General features: G+C 41.9%; 1 protein-coding gene across 1 annotated transcript in view; it reads right to left on the bottom strand.

Moving 5' to 3' along the window:
• Positions 1-6,418: 6,418 nt before the first annotated feature.
• Positions 6,419-24,559, bottom strand: part of LOC106084203 (tetratricopeptide repeat protein 28) — a 48,718-nt gene continuing 30,577 nt past the window's right edge. The window contains exons 3-7 of the mRNA XM_013247745.2: positions 11,316-14,433; positions 11,110-11,229; positions 9,364-11,038; positions 8,562-9,295; positions 6,419-8,489 (exon numbers count right to left, since the gene is read on the bottom strand). Of these exons, the coding sequence (XP_013103199.2) occupies positions 6,436-8,489; positions 8,562-9,295; positions 9,364-11,038; positions 11,110-11,229; positions 11,316-14,433 (7,701 nt within the window). The 3' untranslated portion in view covers positions 6,419-6,435. The remainder of the gene's footprint in view (positions 8,490-8,561; positions 9,296-9,363; positions 11,039-11,109; positions 11,230-11,315; positions 14,434-24,559) is intronic.

The raw sequence follows: 24,559 nt of genomic DNA, 5'->3' as shown, positions 1-24,559 counted from the left end.
TGCAACCGAATGTTACCTATATTCGCTGGACCTGCGTACAGCGCTTTTGGCAAAAATGTTGAAAATTTGTATAGTATAAAAGATGACACAGTAATGTCTGATACTATGTTCGTTTTTTGCGAAATGTTTTCGTGATTACTTTCTTTAGATAATAGATTTTGTTACAATAAAGACCTGCTGATTCCATTCAGTAGGACATTCCCCATTAATTTTGAAACAAATTTTATAAAAGTATTATGTTATCATTTTTTTCCTTCAAATTCTATTATTTAAGAACAACGTTATTACGAAAAAATGTCGCGAAAATCGAACATAGTACCTGTCATTAAACTGTAATTTTTTTGACACCAGTGAAAAACATCTCACCCTAGTAAATTGATACCATTTGGCACAGGTTGATAGCACTTAACTAAAAAGCACGGTCATTAATTTGACATGTTACGTTGGTTGTGCGCAGATTTTCTTAGAGGCCAAACATCCAACATAACGGTAAACATCTTTCTGCTATGACACAGTAGTGTGACAACCCTGCGAACATATGTTCATTTCCGCGGTCAGTCGCTTATTAATTTTGCAACAAAGCAACATCATAAAACAAATTCGTTAGTTGAATTCCTTTTTGATAACCGGTGAATATAATTGTAAATGTAATACTACGAGTCGTAACGATGTGAAAAGTGTCGCGTGCGTTTGGTAAGTTATATTTTTTTGTTCTCACATGTACCAATGTATTTAAGTAAAGGGCCATCATATACTTGAAATACAACGTTCATCTATCCGCTTCTTATGGCTTTTTTGTATGATTGATGTTATCACAACAACCAACGAAAGTTAGGATTTATGAATAAGACGACAAAAGCAAAGGCGCAAACAAGGAATAATGGATCCCAGAACTCAATTATAAGTTATTGGAGAGAATTTACTATATCAATTACAAAAAGGTTAGAAAAATATCCGTGAACGTACACAGAAGTCATTCAATCTTGGGATGAACGTTTTTCTTTTTTCGTTGAGGTAAGAGTGGAGGTTGGAACTCTCATATATTTCGGAGTAAAATTATTGTGAAAATGGAAGGATTGATTTCGTATATTGTCAAATGAGAATAAGTCACGACAAGGTTTCTAGATGTTTATACTTTATTATTATGAACTCGTCGGAGCTACACTTTAGATACTTTGAATTTTCTGGCCAAAAGGTATTTCAAATGAAGAATTGCAAAAAAAAACAAACGCTTCCTCTGTCGATGCAGTAATCCTGAAGAGAAAATGGACTTGGAAAATGGTTGGGTCATATCCTATGCCGACCGCGCGATGATATAGCGAGAAATATACTGGACTGCAAGGCCAGAGAAAGGTGGGGCGCCCGGGAAACACCGGCATCCACTGTACGAAAAGAGAGTTGAAATCAACCCATATATCGTGGAATCAAGCCAAGGTTTTGGCAAACTGTAGAGCTAGATGGAGGGTGCTTGTTGATGTCCTATGTTCACACTGAACTTTTAACTATTGTTCACATTTTGTTGTAAATAAAGGACATGAAATTCTTGCCAGAACATTGACTTTCAACTAAACTAAAACACGGCAAGTATTTTGTTTTTGTATTGAGCTACTCCGTTACGATACAACTTGAAGTCCATTCTTCTACCACAGTAGCAACAGACCACCGTCTCTGGTGCCAATCGAACTTACGTCCCGCGCACTGGTAAGTCGCCGAAGCGGCTACCAACTCAGCTATTATATAGCTGTATTGGACTAAATCATGAATAATCTTCCATTTCTAACGACCCAGTTTTTGTTATTGTGTTGCGTTAACTATGTGCTGGATTTCATTAAATTAAATGCGTAAAAATCGAACTTGTAGCTTGTTTTCTTTTTTTTTTTTAATAAATTGCACTTTGCTACAAAAGCCAGATAATTAAACTCGTTGTTGTTGTTGCCACATTTTCGTGAGGAGTTGACGATCCTCGTCATACTCCGTTCCAAAGGACCGATCGCCGCGGCAATAAAGTGGCTATTGGTTATTCAAAGGCGCCAAAATCTCGCCTTGTCATATCGAGCATCATAGGCGCTCTGTATTTGTGCAAGAGCCGGTGCCGCCCGGCCTAAAAATATCACTTGGATTTTTTCTGGTTGAGTAGTAGTGAGCAGACCATATTGCGCGAAATAACAATAGTGGTCCCATAACTCTTTATTACTCTAATTGCTTTTATATACATGCATATGAATGTTTGTTTATAATGCATTATTGTTCACCGTCATTCGTCAAATTGTGTATACTAACGTGTGTATTGCAGATTGCTAGAAATAACGTGCAATTGATTCTTTTAAATTTTAGAAATTGTATGGTTTGTATATAAACATATGTATGTATGCATACATACATACATACATAACGTCTCTTGAGGAAATATTAATTGTGATTGTAAATGTGATAAGGAAATTGACGGCCTGTGTTTTCATACTGACCTCCTCTTCTTGCTTTGCTTATAGGGGGTATGGAATTGTTCGGAATACTTGAGAAGTTTGATAGCAATTGATTCAGTTTGCTTTGGCGATATCGTATCAATTGTGTTTTTATTTGAGAACAAAACAAAAAAAAAACTAAGCCTGAGGAAATATGGAGGAATTCCCTTTTATCGATGAGAGTTGAACAAAGTGCGTAAATAGAAATGCATATTATGGCAATGTTTCTAATAGTTTTTGTGAATCAGAATTGTGTACTCAAAACTTTGTGTACACAATTCTGATTAACCTATACATAAGCCAGCACAATACACCCAGTGAATCAAAAGTTCAGAATTCGGTCGAAAAATGTATCCGAAATCGGATCCGAAGTTTGTCTGAATTCTTAGCGAAAAATATATCGAGTGGTTGACACGACTTCGAAACGAAATGTTGGAGAGAAATCGGATGTTTCTGCCAGAATTCTACACTAAAATGATGGGAAATTCGAGTGTTCGAGTCCTAATGAACATTGGGATGTGTTTTCCGACTTGTCTTATCGATTTCTGACCGAAAGTATATTGGCATTCCTCATGAATTCGAATGTTTTTTCTGACTCTTCGTATCAATTTCTGACCCAATTCTGGAATAAAACTTTGTAGAATTCGGATATAATTCTGAAATAATTCTTACAGCATTCGAATGTGTTTTCCGAGGGTTCGATTTGCAAATTTGCTCTTGAATATTCCATTACGAATCTCCTTTTCATAGCCGAGTCCGAACGGAAGAAGTTTTTACATGGCATAGTTTCTCACAAATTTCTTTCTGAAGTTCTCGCCAGGATTAGAACTCGGGCACTCAGCGTCATAGGCGCGCATATTAAACTCTGTGCTACGGTGGCATTGAATGGTTCACAAACAAAAAAAGTGCAAACAAGCAGGCACAAAAAAGACAAAAACATTCGCAACGCAAAAACATTCCTCCCGAACTATCGTAACGAATTCCATCAGAACTGTCGGAACAAAAATTCCTAACGGTTCAAACAAATAAATATGTATGTGAAAACGCAAGTACAAAAAACAAAAACATCCGACACAGAGTTCAGACATCATTCAGAATTTATAACGAACTACTACGCACCACTTTCTATCCATTATGTATGTCAACCTTTTCAATTAATTAAAAACATTACTATCACACTCGCATATGTTTTTATTCATATGACATAACCTAAAAATGTTAACAAAAGCCGATTTTTAATGCGTTAAAGTTGTGAGGAAGTTGGTTTAATCATAAAGTTTTGAAAACAATTTGCTTCATCCCTCTGACAAAGAAAACACAACTGATTTCTTTAGGTTTTTGTCGGAGAGAATAGAGCACGCTCTAAACCAAATAATTACATGTGCTATTTTCAAAAGTGATTTTCATATGTTTGTTTCATTTGTGTCACACGACATGTACAACTTCACATGCGCTAAATTTCACATGTCATACACCTACATACCGTGCAAAAGAGCCTTAATCGTGGTATTCTAAGATGTCAAGATTAGTTGGTTGGGAATCATAGTTTGAATTGTGACAGTATGGTAACCCTGCTTTCTTTTAATTTTTACATGTACCAAAGCATGGGGTAAGTGCTCCTAAGTTCGGCATCCAACTGGTAGTTGGACTCAAATACCTAAGGATTTGTGAAACTTTATATTAAAACAAATAAAAGCGTGCTAAGTTCGGCCGGGCCGAATCCTCCACCTTGGATCGCTTTTTCAAGTTTTTTGAATAAATTTTTCAAATATATATGAGCTATATGAAGTTATTGACCAAAATGGCTATTAGAAGTCACAAAAAAGAACCACCTCCAAAATTTCATACAAATCGGATTAGAATTTTGCGCCCTCTAGTGGCTCCGAGATCGGACGTGGCCAGATCGACATTAAATGTCACGACGATCAATACGATGGTGCCTGGTCTTAAGAAAAAATTATTGACATTATAAGCTAAGAAAGCGTAGAAAAATTAAAAAATATTAATCACAAATAGCTTTTAATGGTAAAGGACAATCGGAAGATTATCAAATTATAGAAATGTTTAAAAACATGACCAAAGCAAAATGTTGCGTCATTTAACCACTGACTTTAATGCGATAGGATATTTTTCAAGGAAAGGCTTCTAACTTTTTCCAATTACATAGTTTACTTTGGTTGCTGTTCTCCTTTTGCCTGTGATAGGGGCGACGCATTATGGCGCGGACACAGCAAACAGGTGGCAAAAATTAACATTTTCATGTGCGCCTACGAAATTTTTGACGTTCAAAGTTGCCCTTCTCAAAGTCTAGGTTGATAATTTTAAAATATTAAAGCCTGAAAGAATGAGAAAAACAATCTAAATATAAAAAAATACTCCACTTAGTTACCATTCTTTCACAAACATTCATTCATTGTATAGGCTGAACACTTATCTGTCATACGGCGTTTAAAGCATTCAATTATCTTATTCGGTTCAAAAGATATGATTTTTGGAACGAAAAAACTCAAACCGCTCCACTGTGCGGCGTAAGCCACATAATTTGTAGTCCTCTTTCATATAAAACAACAATGTACTGTGTAAAAGCAGTAACGTGTCGTTAAAAAACGTGCAATTGTTTAAATTGTGTTTTAGTTCATTTTGTTACTAGTAATGACTATTTTAAACAACCATTATTTGCTTTGTTTACCTTTGAGATGGTAAAATATGCTAGGCAGATCGATTTTTTCTTCTCCGAAATCGATAACTTTTTGACAAAAAAACGTTCGTAAGCCATAATCCAATTAGTATTTACGAAACGGAATTAATCTTCCCTGATTTGCAGATGATAAATATATCAATTGATTTGAACATTCGTTCCTGGAAGGAGGATAGATTGAAAAAGGGAAAATTCTTAAACTGTCGACTTCGTTACACGTCCGTGTAGTGGTCTAACGCAACTCACAACGCCAAATTTCAACAAAATTGGGTAAAAAAATTCAATCTATATCGCATATCCAAATATAAACTTATCTGGCTCATATTCGACACGGGTATTGAGAAGCGAAATTGAATCAAAAATACGACTTAAGACCTCAAGAAGTCAAATTGGCAGATCGTTCTACATAGGGGGGATATATCAAGATTAAGTCCGTTTTAGCCTATTTTCGAATTCAACCTGCCTGTGGTAAGAAGATGATCTGTGCAAAAATATTCTAAAGATTGTAGCGCGATTACAACAGATAGGCGGACACACTTACGGACATGGGTAGAACATTGTAGGACGTTTAACTATTGTTACCCATTTTTTTTTAACTTTTGATGCGGACCGAGGTTAGGCAAAATTAAATAAATTTCTTAAAACTGACCTCGAGTTAGTTTTCAATAAATAAAACGGTTATTGACAGACATACATTTTAAGGAAATTTATTTTTCAGTCAAAATAAAATTTTGTCAGAAATTCTTACGAAACTCTTAAGACTTTGATTATGTTACAAAATTTTCAAAAGATTGTAACCCCTCCAAAGTGTAGTGATCCACTTTGTCAACATTGTTTTGAGACATGAGTGTATCAGAAAATAAACAGTGAGCGCGCGTGTGGGTTTTACAACTTGAAGTATTTTTTATTGTTTTTGTATTATTCAATAAAATTGCATTTACACAACTAACAACTATTGCTACTCGTACCTACCAGTAGTTCAATTAAATTTAATCAGTTCTGGGTATTTGGATGAAAAAATAAACGAAAGAAAGAGAAAATTAAAATAACTGTACATTTCATTCAACAGCACTCAGCTGAATTGGATTCAGTGGATGTGAGTAATACTATGAAAAAAAAAAAATAAAATAAAATATTGCATTGATTTCTAACAATATTCGGTATACACATACATACACACATAAAAACAAAGCAGTGATAATAATAATAAATAATAGTATTCGATTATCAGATGGGTGGTGGGGGGTGGGGGGTGGTGGGTGGGGGGTGTTTGCATTAGACCTTCCTACTTGCTACGGAAATGGTAGGTGGTGCGTCGGTCTTTAGGATGGTGATGTTTTTGTAGTTACTGCTGCACTGGGAATCGGCCACAGATCGGCCATCGCCCTCGTCTCGACGACAAAACTCATTGAAGGGGCTGGGCACTCGTTTGAGGTTGGATAGGGAATTGGGAGCGGTGGACGCCAGATTGCCTACTTCCTTGTTAACACTGGTGCGAATTTTATTTTGCCGTTCCAAGATGTCGGCCGTTGTCAGATCACTGGCCTTCACAATGCTCGAGGGCACATTGCTCAGCCAAGGCTTGTGGGAAGATTTCTTCTGAACGGTGGCTGCTTTGCAGCGACAAATAATGTCATCGGGCTCACCGCAAGTTGGACATTCTTCTTTGGGCGTTGCGTTGTTGCCACTGGAGCTCTGGGTATTTAGGGTTTTAGTGTTTGTGGTGCTGACGGAGGACGAAGACGAGGCCCCACTTAGCTCAATGTCATTGGAAGCTTCTGCTAGACTTAGGGCAGCAATCGAATTGTTGGGCGTGGCCTTGCAGGCTTGCTCCGATTCGTCATAGTTTTTACTAAGCAATAGCTTGGAGAGCGGTGGCGCCAGACCCAGACCTATGTTACGCTCATGATAGACTTCAGAGATGGTGGGGGTCATCTCTCTGTTCATGTGGCGCATTATGGAGTCCTGAATTGTCTTCTGATTGGATTTGACCGCTTCCTTGGCAACGGCGCCTTGCCCGGTTGAGTTACCTGTGCCGGGTGCGGCAGTACCATGGCCACTGACCGGCTTTGAATCCTTCTTAGCTTCTTGTAGAGCATCACTGTCTGCTTGGGAGAAGTAGAGGGAGGTGGGAGCGCTGAATACCAGAGGGTTGTCTTCATCGTCGGGCAAACTTATGGCCTTTCTGCTGCCTGCAGTGTTGTTGGTGACAGATGTGGCTGTTGCTGGTGGTGCTACGTTTGGGGTACTTTGAGAATTGACTTCTGTGCGAACATTAAGTCGATCCATGAAGAGGGCGTGCTCTTTGCTAACTCTGGCCGCGACCGATGTTTGGGCACTTCCCAGCTTGATTTTTGGTTTCAGTCTGAAATGCGACATAGGCAACTGGCCTACTTTTAGAGTTCTTTCGAACTCCGACTCGCTACTGTTGGAATCCGCATTGGCGCCAGCGGCAGTCGACGCCATGTTGGCATTCAAGTTGTTGTAAACTGGGGCCATGGGAGCCAACGGCCTCAGACTATCAACCAAAGGCATGTTTTGCCTTGGCGGTGGCAATGGCGGCATGTGACCACCTCGCCGCAGAACAGTGGCATGACCAGATCCTTCCCAGTCGGTGGTCGAGCTTGCAGAACTTGAACTGTCTGGGCGGCGGCCGACTGTGTTTGGCACAGCGGATATCTCCGGAATAACTGAATCTCCCAAATAGCCCATGGTTGAGCCCGAATACAAGTTCCTAATTCTTGTTTGGTGAGCTAGGGCCAGGGACACGTTGGGATCAACTTGGGTTTGTGTGGTGACTGGGGGGCTGGGGGTAAATGCGGCATCACTTTCGCCGCCACCGCCAGGCCTGGAAACTCGCACTGGACCCCTTAAAGTGGACGACGGTAGACGACAGGTACTTGTCTTGGTTATATGACTTTGAGATATATAACCATCTGAGAGTTCACTGTCTGTGGTGTTATTGAGACTGGATTGATCCAAGATAGGGTAAATGGTGGACGAACTACACGCGGCACTGGCCGTTGGCATAGTTTCGTTATCGGTTCGACCGCCGTCGGGTTCGCCACGTCGTCGCACATAAGAAATGAAGGCTCCGCTGCCGGTACTTATTAAGCGGGAACGATTTATCGGCAAGGGGGGCAAGGACATGCCCATATTCAGTGGCGCTTTAGCAGGATCGGTTACCAACGCCTGGTGGGGCGTCGACGTTAGATGTTGATGATTGTTTGGCGCATTTGAAACAGTAACATCTGTGCCGTTGTCTTCGATCAAGGACTCACAACTGCTTGAAGAATCCAATCCTAGACTCTTGGGAGCCTCCTGGGTATCTATAATGGCAAGAAACATAGATATAAATAACAGTGATAGTAAAGCAGGAACAGAAATGAACAGCTATTTACCAAACAGAGCCAGGAGAGCTTGTAAAACGAATTGACAGATGCGTCGATTTGCTTGTTTCCCCGTACGCAAGGTAACCTGATCTTGTCCCACCTCCGTCAAGTCAAAGCCCATCGAGGCTAACAGCTCGTGGCAACCGGCCACACGCCACAACCTAACTGAGAGCGGAATTTCTATGGCCGCTTCGGTCTCTGGACTACCTTTGGGTGGGTACTGGGCCAAAACGTTGCGTATTACTGCTATTATGTCATCGGCCATGTCGGAGCTACCGACCAGTTTGGCTAAAGCCTGCAGAGTAAGGGGTGTTAAAGCGAGCAGCGCCTGTAGACTGGCTGAACACTGCGACAATCTGTCCTCGGGATCAGTCTGGGGGAAGAAGACACTGGATGGTATCCCATTGGCGGCGGGCTCAAAACGAAAGCCGACAGCCATCAGTAGATCCTTCCAACCGCCCACTGGGCCCGCCTTATTTTCGATACTCTTCTGCGTGGTATACATGGCATTTTTCTGCCCTCGGTGTATGCGTTGTAGGCTTTTTTCCACCAAATGAAGACAGACGCGCAAGGCATCTCGGCACTTGTCAGGGGTGCGCATGAGTTCGCACAAGGCGTGGCCCATGAGAGCAACTTTGTTGGATAGACGCACATTTCCGCCCACCAAAAGAAATCCGGCCCAATTGGCAGGATGGGCAAAATGTTTGGTGTGCTGCACAGTCTGCATAGCTTCGGCCAAAGCTCTGTGAAAGACATGAAAATAGTGAAAATCAATATCAAAGTACAACGACTATGGCCACGTAGTTCATACCTTGCTGCTCTGGCCCCTTGAAGTAGGGACGAGTAGAAAGCTCTTAGTAGAATTTTGGCCGCTGTCTCTGGCACTGGCCACAAAGAGATGAGGACCGCGCCCGCACCAGCACTCAACCAACTGCCAGCCAAATTCGCCACGCCCGTACCAGTTATGGGCTCAATGGAGTGATAGGAACTTAAAACCACCAGTTTCGCGTTGAGCTTAATGTTCAAAACGTCGACCGCTGACAAAATAAAGTCTGACAGTTGTGGCAATTCCATGTTGCCTCCCGACAGTTCGGGAGTCTCGTGATCCTGCTCGGAAGGTGTGTCAGTGTTCGATGACTGATAGAATCGCTTCTGAGACTGTGAATCCACTACATCGCCAGGGCTCAAAACAACAGCTCCCAGTTTCCAACTCAGATTTGCAGCGAAATGCACACATTCGGCCGAGGGCAATTCGGAGATGATAGCCTCTTTAGTGGCGTTGCAGCCCACGAGCGTTTTAGCTTGCAGCATATCGGCCACCATTGCCGCCTCTTGCAGGGAGGCGGGCGATTCTGACCACCGCCAAGTCTCCGCCAAAGTGGTTGGTATGCGTGGACCGCCTACTACCAGCGCTGTGTTCAAATTCTCCGCCAGTTCTCGGGAGCGTAGTATCTTACTCTTGATGCGCAGCGAGTGCAGAGAAGGAACCGTAATAAGCGAACACCTTTCTGATAGATATTCTCCATCTTCCTGTGAACTGCGCAGTATGGCAAATGGCACCAGGTATAGCTCGTTATCGAGTACTAAAATCAGTTCCTTCCTTCCCTGTCTGGAGACCGCTCCACCCGTGGGTAGGAGGTCATCGAACGGGGCCATTAATATGTTAAACAAGGTGTGCAAACAGGAAGGGCCTTGCCAGACGGGTAGCATGGGAGCTCTCCGCGAGCGTGCAGATCCCTGCAAGCTTCCTATGGAACGGGTAGACCCCTGCAAGCTGCTGGCAACCGACCCGCCCACCGAACCCAAACTGAAGAGCGAACTTAGGGAATAGTTAGATGAGTTCATCAGATGGTTCCGATTGACCATGCGCAGGAAGCCAGATCTCTCGTTGGAAAAGTCATCCAGGAGATTCTCCGACGATGAACGCCAACCGCTGCCATCACCCTCGTGCAGCACGGTGTCCGAGTTCACTCCCAAGTTGTCACGCACCATGTTGATGTATCGCTCAAGCAGGCTCTCCTTATCCTCGGAGTCTTTGGCGTGTTCCGCCAATTTCTCGGAAGACATTTTCAGAGTTTCCTCACTGATCTTAATGGCATGAAAGCGCACAATTCCTTTTTGCGGCTGCAAAAACCACGCGTACAACTCGTCGATGGCCAAGCTAAAGTAGAGGACATTGTTCTTGGTGCGATTGACAATGTCGTAGATGTGTTCGCTGCAAGTCATCATTGTTTTGCGCGTAATGCTATTCGTGTCTGGAGAAGAGCGGGCCTTGCAGCGCTCGGCGGCCACTAATGCGTCTTCGTTGCGCTGCATGGCCACAAAGATCTGCTGGAGAATGTGATAGCACGATGTCTGTAGGTCGAATAGGTTGCTACGAGCATCTGGGCTGCGTTGATCGTATCGTACAGACTCCAAAAGTTGAGCAGCGTTTTCCATCTGATGCTTAGCTCCTTCATTGTCGCCGGAAGCCCTTAAGGCAAGACCTTTAAAGACATAGATCATGTATTGTGGGTGGGGGCAGGGGAATATGAATGTCAGTGCGTTGGATGCTTACCTAGTTGATGTCTTATTTTAGCTTCTTCTTCCGACTTATTGATGGATTGTGCTATGGCCAACCCTTGTTTGAGATAGTTAATGGCCTCGGCGTGTTGACCCATTTGGTGAAATACGCGTCCTATAAAGAGAAGAATACACATTTCATTTGTCTTGTCTTGTCTTTGCTGTGAGATATGTCATCGTCCCCCATCTTTTCCATCTTACCCAACGATCCACAAGCAAACGTTTTGCTGAGGTGGTCTGTCGTCATGGTCAATTGTTTCTCGTAGAACTTTACAGCATCATCGTAGGAGCGAATGGCCTCATATACGGCACCCAGATTGCCACAAGCTCTTGCCTGCATGCCAGCATTTCCCAAGTGATCACCCATTTCCAAATCCATTTTATGCAACTTCAGCGCCCCATCGTTGTCGCCCATCCGCTGATAGACATTGCCCAATGCGCTCGTAGCATCCGATACGAGTATTCGATCTCCCAACTCTCTGGCGATTTCTTGTTGGTGTTCTAAACAGTTGACGGCTTGTTCGTGGTTACCCAGAGCGCAGTGAATGTTGCCCAAATCTCCATAGGCTACGGCCTTGACATCGGGACTTCCCAATTCGTGAGCCACCACTAAACGCTTTTCAAGGCACACGAGAGCCTCCTGTAGGTTGCCAAGGGCGCGGTGACAGTGACCCATTCCTCGATAGGCCTTCTCCTGGTCGCGAAAGCTTTGCAATTCTGTTGCCAACTGCAAATGACGTTCGTGGCATTTTATGGCTTCTTCGTAGTCACCCAGGGCGTCGTAGCAATCGCCCAGGTGTCCCAAGGCTCGCGCCCTGTCGTGCTGGGTGGTCGGCAGGTTGACACGTTCCAATGTTCCCAGTTGCTGTTCCAAATAACCGATGGCGTCTTCGTAATGTCCCATATTCAGTTTTGCAATTCCCAGATTGCCAAACGTCTGAGCTTCAATAGCGGAGTCCTGTAGCTCCTGGGCCCTTGCCAGCTGATCCTGGTAGCACTTCACAGCTTGAGTGTAATTATACAGAGCCATGTGCACAGCCCCCAAATGGCCATGGGCTTTGCATTCTCCTTTCAAGTCGGCCATTTGATGGCGCAACGACAACTCCTGCGTGTGGTACCCTAAGGCTTTGTCGAATTTTTTGACGAGCCTGTGCGCCAAGCCGAGGGCCCCACAGGCTGCCGCCTCCATAGACCTTTCGCGCGAATGGCGAGCTAAAGTCAACTGACGTTGGTACATTTTGGCTCCCTCCTCAATTTCGCCCGTTCTTACGAGTATGTCGCCGATATTGCCAAGGGCGCGAAATTTGCCCGACAAATGGTTGGTCATGTGGGCCACGGCCAGGAAATATTTCTGACACTCCAATGCTGCCTGGGTATTCCCAAGAGCAAGATGCGCCAGTCCCAAGTTGCAGTAGGCTCTCCCCATGTTTATTTTGTCCTGTAGATCTTTCGCCAAAGCCAAGTCCTGGTCATAATAGCGTACAGCCTCTCTGAAGTTGCCAATGCAGTAGTGAACGTAGCCGAGAAAGTGACAGGCCTTACCCTCGGCCGCTACGTCGCCCAACTCCTGGGACAACATTAAGTATTGCTCATAATATGGAACGGCATGGGAGAATTCTTGGCGGGAACTGAGACAATTGCCCAGGTTTAAAAGGGCACAGGCTTCGCCTTGCGTATCTTTCAGCTCCCTAGCTATGTTCAGATGTGCCCGGTAGTGAATCATGGCCATGTCGTGAGCACCCAGGGCTTGATATGCCACAGCAAGATTTCCGTGAGTAGAGGCTTCGGCGCTGCGGTCATTCACCTCCTTGCTAATAATCAGCTCTTGTTTGTGATATTTTATGGCTGCTTCATACAGGCCGGCCGACGAGTAGGCATTGCCAATGTTGCCATAGGCCCGGCCCATTCCAGCCCTATCGTGCAACTGTCTTGCTATAGTGAGGTGAGCCTGGTGTAATTTCAGTGCGGCGTCATGTTCGCCCAGCAACTGGTAAACAATTCCTAAATTGGAACACGCTCTTCCCTCTCCGACCTTGTCACGTGACGCTAGTGCCATTTCCAGCTGTTTCTCGTGCCACTTCTTGGCCTGTACAATGTCGCCAGCGCATCGAGCGGCATGCCCTAAACCGGCGTAGGCCCTTGCTTCAATGTTGCGGTCCCCCAGTTGTTGGGATATTCTCAAAACTTGTTCGTGAAAGGTCATGGCCTGGGAGAAATTGCGTCGATAGTGGTGGCTGGAGCCCAAGTTTGAGTACGCCTTTGCCTCTTCAACCTGATTACCAAGCTTGCGCGCCAATCTCAGATGTTGCGTGTGACAGTCTACCGCAGAGTCAAAATCTCCCATGGCTAAAAACACTGCCCCGACATTACCTATCTCCCGCGCCTCCTGCAGTCGGTCGCCAATCTGCTTGACCAGCTGCACGCACTGCTTGTGGCTGGCCAATGCATTTGGATAATCCCCTATTGCAGTGTACACGTGACCCAGGGATGTTAGAGCAGCCGCCGCCGCTTGGGTGTCCTTGCATTTCATGGCAAGCACCAGTTGGTATCTGTGAGCCGTTAGAGCTTCTTTGAAGGAACCTTGACTGAAATAGGCAGAACCCAAATTGCCGTGCGCTCGACACTCACCGGCCGTGTCTCCCAGACTTTTGGCCACTGCCAGGTCCTGCTGCATATAGCCAATGGCTTTGTCCAATTGATTGAGAACCCAATGGGCCGAGCTGAGGGCACTGAAAACTGATCCCCTTAACTTCAGCGAACACGAGCCAATGAGCAAGGCAGCCTCCAGCACCGTTACTGCCGAGTGATATTGGCCAGCCTGCAGTAGTTCCTGTCCTACAACCGATATGACCACAAAGGGCGACTGATCCAAGCTCATAGTACGTAACTGTTGGAATGTCGGTTCGAGGGCATGTCTCAGAGGGCTTTTGATTGATGCTTCCAGCAGGCCAGATAATAGTTGCTTGTTCTGCGGGTCCTGTCCTAAGCCGGCCGCAAAGGAAGCCAGCGCTTCGCCATATCTACCGAGGCATTGCAATGCAACGCCTTGGCGAAAATAGGCTTTCGGCCATTGGGGGCACAGCTCACGAGCCTTGGTGGCATCCTGCAGAGCCAAGGCAAATTGTCCTTGTTTTAGGCGAGCCGCCGAGCGGTTACTGTACAGTATGTAATTGCTGGGGTCCAATTGCAGGGCATCGGTATAAAGTATGACCGCGGTGCCAAAATCTCCATTTTGACAAGCGGCATTCGATTGACGAACTTTTTCCAAAAATAGCGCACGATTAGCAGCCGTCAGTTCAGCATTGCATTCTGGTTCATTCTGCAAAAGACAAAAAAGAGAAAAAACAGTTTCACTAAATAATCGCCAACAACAGAAATTCTTCAAATCAGTGTTGACTCTAAATGGGGCCGTGTGGTCAACACTTGTAAAACGATAATTAGGCATCACGACCATGTCTAGTCAAGTCAAGAGATGCCATCAAAATGAATGGGGTTGTATTGAGGATGAGTAACTGTTGGCCAACAATTGGAAATAATAATCCGTAATTTTTATACCCACAACCTTCCTTGACCACTACGGCCATATGTATGGAGTTTGGTCATAATCGGTTCAAACTAAGATATAGCTGTCATTCGTCCGATTATTCGAGAAATTCGAGTACCACACAATGGATGTTACAGTAGTGTGTACACTACCAACGCACAATGGGATACAACCGAAAAAAACTAGTAAAAAATATGCCATGTCGGTACGGGTAAAGATATCTCTTTGAAATTTGGAATTGTTAGAGCTGAGGTGTTGTTATAAAAAACCAGTTGACATATCTTAAAAATTCTTTTTGAATATTGCACATAAAAATGTCTTTAAAACCCCAAAATAAATATTGCCTGAAAATTTTCACAGAACTACCCAAAATACCCATTTTGAGCAAAGTTTCAACATCGGCATTTTATAGTAAATTTGCTGTAAAGGCTACCGATATTGTTAGGTGCAAAAAAGCATTTGTAAATTTTGTGAGCAAAAGAAAAATGTGCGCAAATAGGGGATTGGGGCTTTGGAACTTCAAAACTTGAAGGATTTTTCCAATTTTTTAATAAAAATTTGCATCCGTAAATTCCAAAATACGATGCAGGTCTCGGTCCAAATTGCAAAAAAAATTCTAATATTCCCGAAACAAGACAAGATATTGTCAAACGGTAGGGATTTTTGAGCACTATCCCGCAAATTGTGAAAATCGGACCACAAATGAAGATTTGGTAGCCCAACAAATATTTTGAAATACCGAGGTGACCAACTTTAGACAAACCAAACCACTTTAAACAAACAAAAGAGAATGAAAAGAAAATGGCTCGTTCACACTTTGAGAAAATCGTAAGACTCTATTACAAGAACGACGTTGGATTGGAATCCGCAAGAAAGCAGAAAGCAGCCAGGGTCTGCCCAAGATGACATGGAGGCGAAAGTTGATGAAAGATCTTGCTTCTATTATTGGGCTTAATACCCCGACGCCGACTTATACTCCGACCAGGGATCAGAGTCGAGGGTCAGACTACGCAGCCCCGGTTATAACATGGACATCTGCCATCTTGGAAAACCGAATGGATGTGAAAAATCACCTAAAATAATGGCTTCTTTCTACTCTTTGGAATGGGGTGTTGCATACACTTGGGAATTCACTCGTTGGACACTGTATGAGCGCACACACTTTTATATGGCAATTTTATGGTCATTATGTGTGCATGTATGTAAATGTAAGAAAAATTAATGCCAATTGCCGATGCTGTTGCCCCATCGTCGTTATGTGAGATTTGCTTCTTCAAGCCGATAATTACATTAAATGCGGTCATGTTACTGCTCTGGGATATTGCTGCCCTTTTACCATTTGTTCGCTGACTTTGGATTGGAATTTTTGTAACCCATTCTGGGTTCTGGTCAGTAATTCCAAGATTATTTCTGCTGGCGCTGCACATTCCTGCAAAAGGCCAAACGAGTCCATATGGCCCAGAAGTACAGCAGTCTTTGTAGATTGAGTCACGTTTATGCTAAAAAATGCATATTCCTTCTTGGCTGTTCAAGTGTTTCATCTTTTTTATGGTTCCTTTTTGGCGTTGTTAGTTTGTTTTTGCTTTTGTTTTTTGCTCCAATGTTAAGTGTTTCAAACATTCCACATTATGCTGTTGTTGTTGTTGCTTGGTTTTTACTGTAATTGCACATGCCAACCACCCGGCCGATTACCATTTATTCGTGTGGCCAAAGTAACAGCCTTGTCTGCCCTTGATTTCAGCCATCCGTTGCCTAGGTTTAGAATATGAAACTGAGTTGATTGCATTTTGTTTTGGCTTTTTTCGCGCGTTTGACTTGTGTTGGATTTGTACGAGACATTGTTTTATAAGGCTTCCCACAACTACCTGCAAACAAGTGAAAAATTTAACTTATGGGGATCTTAATTGATTTGAGAGTGACAGGAGTCGAACTTGATAAATGTCGTATTCATTTCCTTTTTTTTTGGTCTTTAAAGTTAGATTCACCCAATCGTAGGGGGGAGGAGGAATCCTATTAATTTCGTAGGAGCATTTTCGCAAAAACTTCGAAACAAGTATTATCTGCCAATGTACGGCCTTCATACTAGAAAGTATTCCAAAAGACCTCTGCCAATGGTCAAAACACATCATACTTTGATTGGCGTGTGGCATTTGCTGTCTTTCCCTAGCCCTAAAATCAAAATTTTCAAAAAGTTTTTCAATAGCACTAACGAGAATTGCAAAAGAAGTCAGTGCCTTTTTTGGTCTTTAAAGCACCAACGTTGACATCCCTGGCGATACCAATGTCGTATGGTATTGAATAAAATAATACCGCCCAAGTAAAAACAGTTTATGTGATCAGATGCAATCATATCTGCCATCAGATATAGGTGGATAAAAATATATTTAGTTTGATCAAATTGGATACAATAAGATACAATTTGATCTCAAATTTATCCTGAATTTTAAATTTGTTGACTAGTGCGACTGAAATCGGGGATGTAGCGGTTATTTTCTGTGAGTGTTTAAATGTTTGTATTACATTTTTTTGAGTGTATAAATTGTATTACATTTTTTTTCGCTGTGTAATGATTTGATGGCTGCATAGAATTCCTGTCAATGCCATTGTTGTGGCATTTCCTATTTTGTTAAGGGTTTTCCCACCAGCGTATGGAAGCGGGTAAAAAACGAAAGACTTAAGCAACAAACTTGCATGGCTTGTAACCATACACGCCACATGCATACGCACATATGCATGTGGCTATATTAATGTATGTGTATGTATGTCCATGTAAATGTTTCATTTCTATAAGTGTTTTATTTTGTATACATTGCGGTTGTCATTGTTTGTCTTCGCTTCGTCGTCGTCGTCGTCGTTGTTCTTTGTTTTTTTGTTTCTTTCTTTTGTAGCAAATTTTTACATTTCTTATTCGTTTGAATAACATCATTTACAGTTGCATTCTTTATGCATTTCGTTTCCTCTTTTTTTTACTTCTCCCTCCATTTTGAGCGTCATTTTGTGTTTTTGTGTGTTGGTATGTACAGATTTATATGCATGCATATGCAAGTATGTAAAATTCTGTGCAATAAACATAACTTCACGGCACATGCAAATTTAAACAAAACATATTTCTGCCATTAGTGATTGCTTCTGCTGTCGACGTCGACGTCGTCGTCCTCGTTGTCAACGACATTGTCATTGTCACTGCGGCTTGGCTATTCCATGTTTGAATGTTTGCTTGGTTTCCGTAATATTTATACATCAATAAAACTTAAAGCCTGGCGGCTGCTGCTGCTTGTAAGGTTGTTTCGAGTACGAAGATAAAAATTTTTCAAAGATTTCAAATAAAAAAAGATGGATATATATTTGTCTTGATGGGGTAGAACATTTACATCGTATTAATCACAGGTTAAGTCTCACGTAGTCTTATTCACATCTTAATAGTGGAAAATAGTTTTTGATAAATTTTGCCCTTCTTAACATTCTAACGGTTCGTACATGACTTTTGAAATAGAAGGGGAAAACATAGTCCTAATCTAGTAGATGGCTAAACTTCCTTGTTCACTATTTTCGCTCTGCTAATGTCCACATGATTGTCGAAGCTGCCGGCTTTGCAGATCATTTTTTTGGTAATTATTCAACATTATATGAAATTCGCACCACTGATGCTGAACAAACACAGAGACTAAAATCTTCCTTTACCAGCAGTTCATTTGGAGAAAAATAACTAAAAACAATCTGCGAAATTTATAAAATTGTCAAATCGGTTTGGAATTGTACCGTTTTGAACCATACTTAGCACAGTTGTTGGAAGTCATAATAAACAATTTCATTCAAAATTGTAGCTAAATCGGATTAGAATTGCGACATCTATTGGATCAAGAAGTCAAGATTCAAGATCGGTATATATGGCAGCTATATCAGGGTTTGGACCGATTTAAGCCACACTTAGCGCAGTTGTTGGAAGTCATAACGAAACACTTCATGCAAAATTTCAGTCAAACTTGATGAGAATTGCGCCCTCGTACACAAATTAACATTTTTTTTGTATTAATTTTTATTGCGACTGAGTTACACTCATCTAGTAATTTTAAAATAACGTGTAGCCTAGTTCGAATTCATGTTGTGGAAATAGTTCAGTAACTACATCCTAGTTTCTCCTCGGATTTATGGCCCCCTAAGGGACTAGATCCATTGGTATAGTTCTTTGGAGTCTTCCGGTGACTGGATAGTTTCGACCAATATGGTTCAAGCCAGAGTTAAAGTGATTTTGTAGTTTGTTCATTCTTGGCAGCGCTACTCCAAAGCTGTATTCCGTAGGTCCATATTGTTTTGATCATTTGATTATGCAAAAGAAGTTTATTTTGAATCGATATTCTATTGTCAACTATCATCCAGTACAACTCGGGAAATTTTATTAGTTTTATTAACAGACGACGAGACGCATCAGAAAGTGATTCTGAGTCGATCGGGAAGCTTGTTAATGGGTCTATCTTTCTTCCTTGTACGACAGTAGTGCTATAGGGTACACAAATATTAAAAACTTGCACCTGTTTTTTGAAAACGCTAAGTTTTCGAACAGTTTGAAAGTGCGTACTCAGAAAGGTAGTACGAAACAATTTCAAATGATTTAAAATTTTTAAGTATTATAAACTTAAATCAGTGTAGACCAAATAACCCATTTGCAATGGCGAACGTCCGACATCAATAAGAAGTATCTATGAAAAATTTTATTTCGGATAGGCTCATTCCTTTGAACGCTATCGTGATTTCGGCTATTTGTTAAAGCGAAGGACGAGTATGAGTAGACTGACGAATCACTGACATTAACGACGAATGGGTAGAAAAATACCCAAGAATAGAAATTCTAGCTCGAGTTAGGAAAGAGGTAATCAAATGAAATTTGGATTGTCGTAAAGTTGACGAATGAAACATGTTTTAAAAAATTTCCGGCAATTTTTTATAGCTCAAAAAATTAAACAAAAATTTTCCTGGAAAACGTTTTAGAGCCTTCTTACATTTGATGGTTTCTATATTAAAGCAAGTAAAAGCGTGCTAAGTTCGGCCGGGCCGAATCTTATGTACCCTTCACGGTGGATTGCATTTTTCAAGTTCTTTGAGCTGCATCAAGTTATTGGCCATTATGGAACGTAGTTGTAAGGGCTGTTAGAAGTCATAGAAAAATACCACATCCAAAATTTCAGGCGAATCGAGTAAAAATTGTTCCTTCCAGTGGCTCAGAGTGTCAAATTGGGAGATCGGCTTATATGGCAGCTATATCAGGTTATCAACCGATTTAGATCTTACTTGGCATAGTTGTTGGAAGTCATACCAAACCAAAATTTGCTCTAGAAGCTCAAGAAGTCTAATCGGGAGATCGCTTTATATGGCAGCTATATCGGGTTATGAACCGATTTGAACCATACTTAGCACAGTTGTTGGAAGTGATACCAAAACACCACGTGCAAAATTTCAGCCCAATCGCAATCAAAAAATTGCGGCTTCTAAGAGCTCAAGAAGTTAAATCCGGAGATCGGTTTATATGGCAGCTATATCAGGTTATGGACCAATTTGGACCGTACTTGGTAGAGTTGATGGAAGCCATAAAAGAAAACCACATGCAAAATTTCAGCCAAATCGGACAAAAATTGCGGCTTCCAGGGGCTCAAGAATTGAAATCGGGAGATCGGTTTATATGGGAGCTATATCTAAATCTGAACCGATATGGCCCATTTGCATTCCCCAACGACCTACATCAATATTAGTATACCCCAAGAGTTGCGCACTTTAAGGGCTCAAGAAGTCAAATCGGGAATTTGGTTTTTATGGGAGCTTTATGTAAACAAGGACCGATTTGGCCCATCTCTGTTGCGAAGTACTTCAGCAAATGTAACTAAATAATTGGAATCAAATAAAAACAATCACATGCACACACAAACATTTTATAGAATTCGATTGCAGCAAGAGAATCGTTGCTTGTTCACCACCTACTTTGTAGGAAGTTCTCATTACTTAAGCACTCCTGTTTTGAAGCATTAAATGGAAAAAGCATTAGATTCTACTAAACGTATAATTACTTGAAAGAATTATTCCCTCCAATGCCAAGTGGTAAGGACCACAAGGTACTTTGTGAAGAATTCGCGGGAAGGGTTGCTGTTCGCTGTCGTCTCGGTTTGTGCATGTTTGTGAGTTCTTGTAAAACATAACCACCAATTTGGATAATGTCTTTCAGAATCGTCTCTTTGATAGACGAAGAGAGGAGGCCAGCCATTCTGATTTGTACTATGGAGTAACCCTCATCATCAGAGTAATCGGCACAGACTGGCTGCTAACGTGTTTTTTTTGTCTTATTTTCCTTAATTCGCGATTCATTGTTGTTAGTGGTGGTGGAGGTAAGTGGCATGTGTTGGTTGGCCATTGCTCGTTGTTGCTTTCTTATGATTGCCGTTGGGCGCCAATTTTTAAAATGACATCAAAATACTCAGACTGCTTTTGTGTTCTTGTAGTTTTGTAGGTACAAGCAGATAAGCAAAGGAAAATAAAACGGCCCATGACGAGGATGGGTATAAACCGCAAGCCGATTTAGAATAACTAGCTTGGGCATGGATAGCTAAGGCACAGGGAAGAGAGAGAGGGAGAGAGAGAGGAGAAAAAGGAGGTTTTAGAGGAGATGGAGGTTGGGATCACAATCAGACGGATTTGGAAGGCTGGCTAAGCTTAACTTAGATATGGATTTTTTTTATCTTCTGAGCTTGGACGAGCATTTAGGCAATGCAAGGCAAAATGTTAGCCAACAACAAAAAAGAGGGAACATAGAATGAGCCCTTTTAGGCCGCGCTCGGTTGTTGTGTCTCAAATGTAGACACATACAGCCAAACACATCTACCACCATGGGGATAGCTTCAAAAGATTTGCGACCAACAACTAACATTGGTGCAGCGTCAGTCAGACGCACGGGTGGACGGACGGACGGACATTTGTTCGTATATTTGCTCTGTCTGAAAAGACATTTACAGACAGCGATTTATGTGACATGACAGCGGTACATAATGAAAGGATTCCTTATACGTTTGCTAGCCTCATGCTTTTCTGCAACTCCTCTCTTGCTGTGGTACCTTTGTTCTTCAATAGCAGAATGGAAGATAGGTTCAATTCTGCCTGCTAGTCTTTGCTTGTAGTTGTAGTAGTACTCCGTTTTTGCGTGGATTTAGCAAATCCTTAAAAAAAATCAACGCAAAATGCATTTTCGTCTAATTTCCCCCGCAAAAGATATGAAAATATCTGGAAAAACTCTTTGTTTCAACACAAACTTTGTTTTGCAAGAAAATTATGGTGCAGGTGGTACTAGCATGTATAGTGCCTTTGCATCAACCAATACTGAAAAGTACCGAAGTCTCGCTCCCAGAACATTTCTGGGAATCCTCATGAAAAGGTGTTCACTTGTGCCAAGTTCATTCAATTTCACAAGTACTCGTACATTGTTGCATAATCATAGCTACATATGTATGTATGTACTGCTCTGTAAAACCCCGCCGTAAACTACGTTAGGATTCGGCGTGTAAGGGAAACGGCGGCCCATAAAATTATTTTAATAAGGCTTATTCGATAATAAAACAAAACGAAGAAGAATGAATGAGCTGCTTACACGCTTTGGGTAGGCAATAAAAATAATTCAATCAACGAGCAGAGAAGATGCAAGGCAAATGAAATAGCCTTTAATGCGCTTCGCCAAGCTGGACTCAGCTAAAATTCCAATCAACACATACCGATCACCACTGATCGCATTCCAGATGGCCCGCTATTGGCGCACATATTTCTCATTTTCTTGTTTGCCCCGCAACTGAAGGTTCGTTTGTTCGTTTGTTATTTTGCCATCATTCCTTGATGATTCTGGACTTATTCATGGGAATTTTGTTGTTGCTGCTGTTGTTTGTTGTTGGCCAAGCAAAAACAATCTTGGGAGCTTGTTGTTATTTTCATTGTTGTTGGGTAGGTTAGCTTTGTTGATGGCTACCGCAAAACTTTTATGGCACCGCTTATTACAGCGTAGCATCATTGGAAGAGTTGGCCAACATACGAATATTCAGAGTTGGAAAAATGTAGTGCAACAGGCGAATAGACTTTAACATGTCTAAAATACTTTAAAGGCGAGTCTACTTGTTGTAAAACGGCAATATTGACGTTTACCATATCAACATCGGCCTAATTTTACTATTGAAAGCCTTATGCCTATTAACCGAAATCCGCTAAAGATTCAGTTAATAAAAATTTCAAATATGTTAGAGTAGGTAGGTTAGGTTAAAGGACACGTGCGCCTGACAACCACAGTTGCAAACCACTTCACTCAGAGATCTCTGGTCCTGAAAGAAATGAGATAAGAGTGAGAGAGAGAGAGAGAACCTACCCAGCTCGTCAGACGCTTCGTTAACCGCCATTTCTTGATGGCCCGGCACAATCCGACAGCCAAATGCCCAAAACGCTCCTTAAATCTCCCGATAAGCCTGCCTTGGCTTCACACCCAATATCATGAGCCCCGCACTATCCACATAAAATATGACAGTCCCCTGATTTAGGACGATATCCAAGGCCCTGCGGATAGTAAAACCTCAGTCTGAATGACACTGCATCCGCCCAGAAGTCTATGTTAGGTTGTCCTAGGAATTCAGCAAAAATCCCTGCCCCAGAGCCTCCATCGTTGTAAACGGAGGGACCCAAGAAGTGCGGAATGCTCCCAGCCCAAAGCTCCCTTCTCTAGGATAACAACCTCCAGATCTCCATCGAAGAAAGATCCGCGCAGCACATAGTCCGTCGCGTTGCCAATGCCACGTAGTCATCCCACGCCAGCGGCAACATTTCAAATAATTCAGTGGGTATTTCTCGCAAAATTTTGCCTAATATCGATTTATCTACTAGATATCTCAACTTATCTACAGTAGACAACGGTTATAGGAAAGTCCAAAAAAATTCACCTTTTTTTTCTCATACATTTTTTTCCTATATGGAATGTTCACATATAAGAAAAAAGTTTCCTACCTACATATATACATACTGATATAAAATTTTTTTTTCTCATATGGGTAGAGTCCATCTAAAAAAATACATTGCAAAATTTGCCCATGAACATTCCATTTAGAAACAGGGGAAACTTTCTACATATCAATGAGTGCTATCCGATCCAAGTTTAAGCTAAATGATAAGGAACCTCCTTTTTATAGCCGAGTCTTAAAGGTGTGCGACATGCCTTACCTCTTTGGGGATAAGTTTTTACATGGCTGCTATACCATCTTTTCAAATGGCATATTACCCAACAAATGTCACCAGCAATAGAAGGGGATAACGACCGCTGAAAATTTTTTATGATGTTCTCGCTAGGATTCGAACCCATTCAGCGACATAGGCGGATATGCTAAATTCAACGCTACAGTGGCCTCCCAAAGGCATAATGTTTCGAAAATTTTTCTTACAAAACGTTTTTTTCTTATACACGATGTGCTTCTATCCGTTATATACTTGTACCAGGTAAGTCAAAATCCGTTAATTTGGAGTTATGCCTATGGACGCCACAGTAGCACATAAGTGGGATATTCATGGGAGAATTTCCAATGTCTAAAAATTTGTCTATATGTCATATACACTCGAAACCGAATAAGTGAAACGCTACAAATGGGTTTCAATTATCCGTAATTTCAGTATAGTGTTGTTCGGATAAGTGAGATTCGTTGTCAGTTAAGCGATAAGGCATAAGTGAAATTGATTTTTGATCGTCGTACGATCATCGTACTAATTGTGAATAAAATAAGATGAATTGGTAAAAGGCAATGCTCAGTAGCACTCTTTGCAAGTCAGACACAGTTATCTTAATGACAAGATATGCTTTTGACATGACATTTGATGAGAGAGATTAAAGTTCATATGAAAATTC

This window comes from Stomoxys calcitrans, chromosome 4 (genome assembly GCF_963082655.1).
Source record: "Stomoxys calcitrans chromosome 4, idStoCalc2.1, whole genome shotgun sequence".
Taxonomy (NCBI): domain Eukaryota; kingdom Metazoa; phylum Arthropoda; class Insecta; order Diptera; family Muscidae; genus Stomoxys; species Stomoxys calcitrans.
The sequence above is the reverse complement of the archived record's forward strand: the minus strand, read 5'-3'. Positions and strand labels throughout refer to the sequence as shown.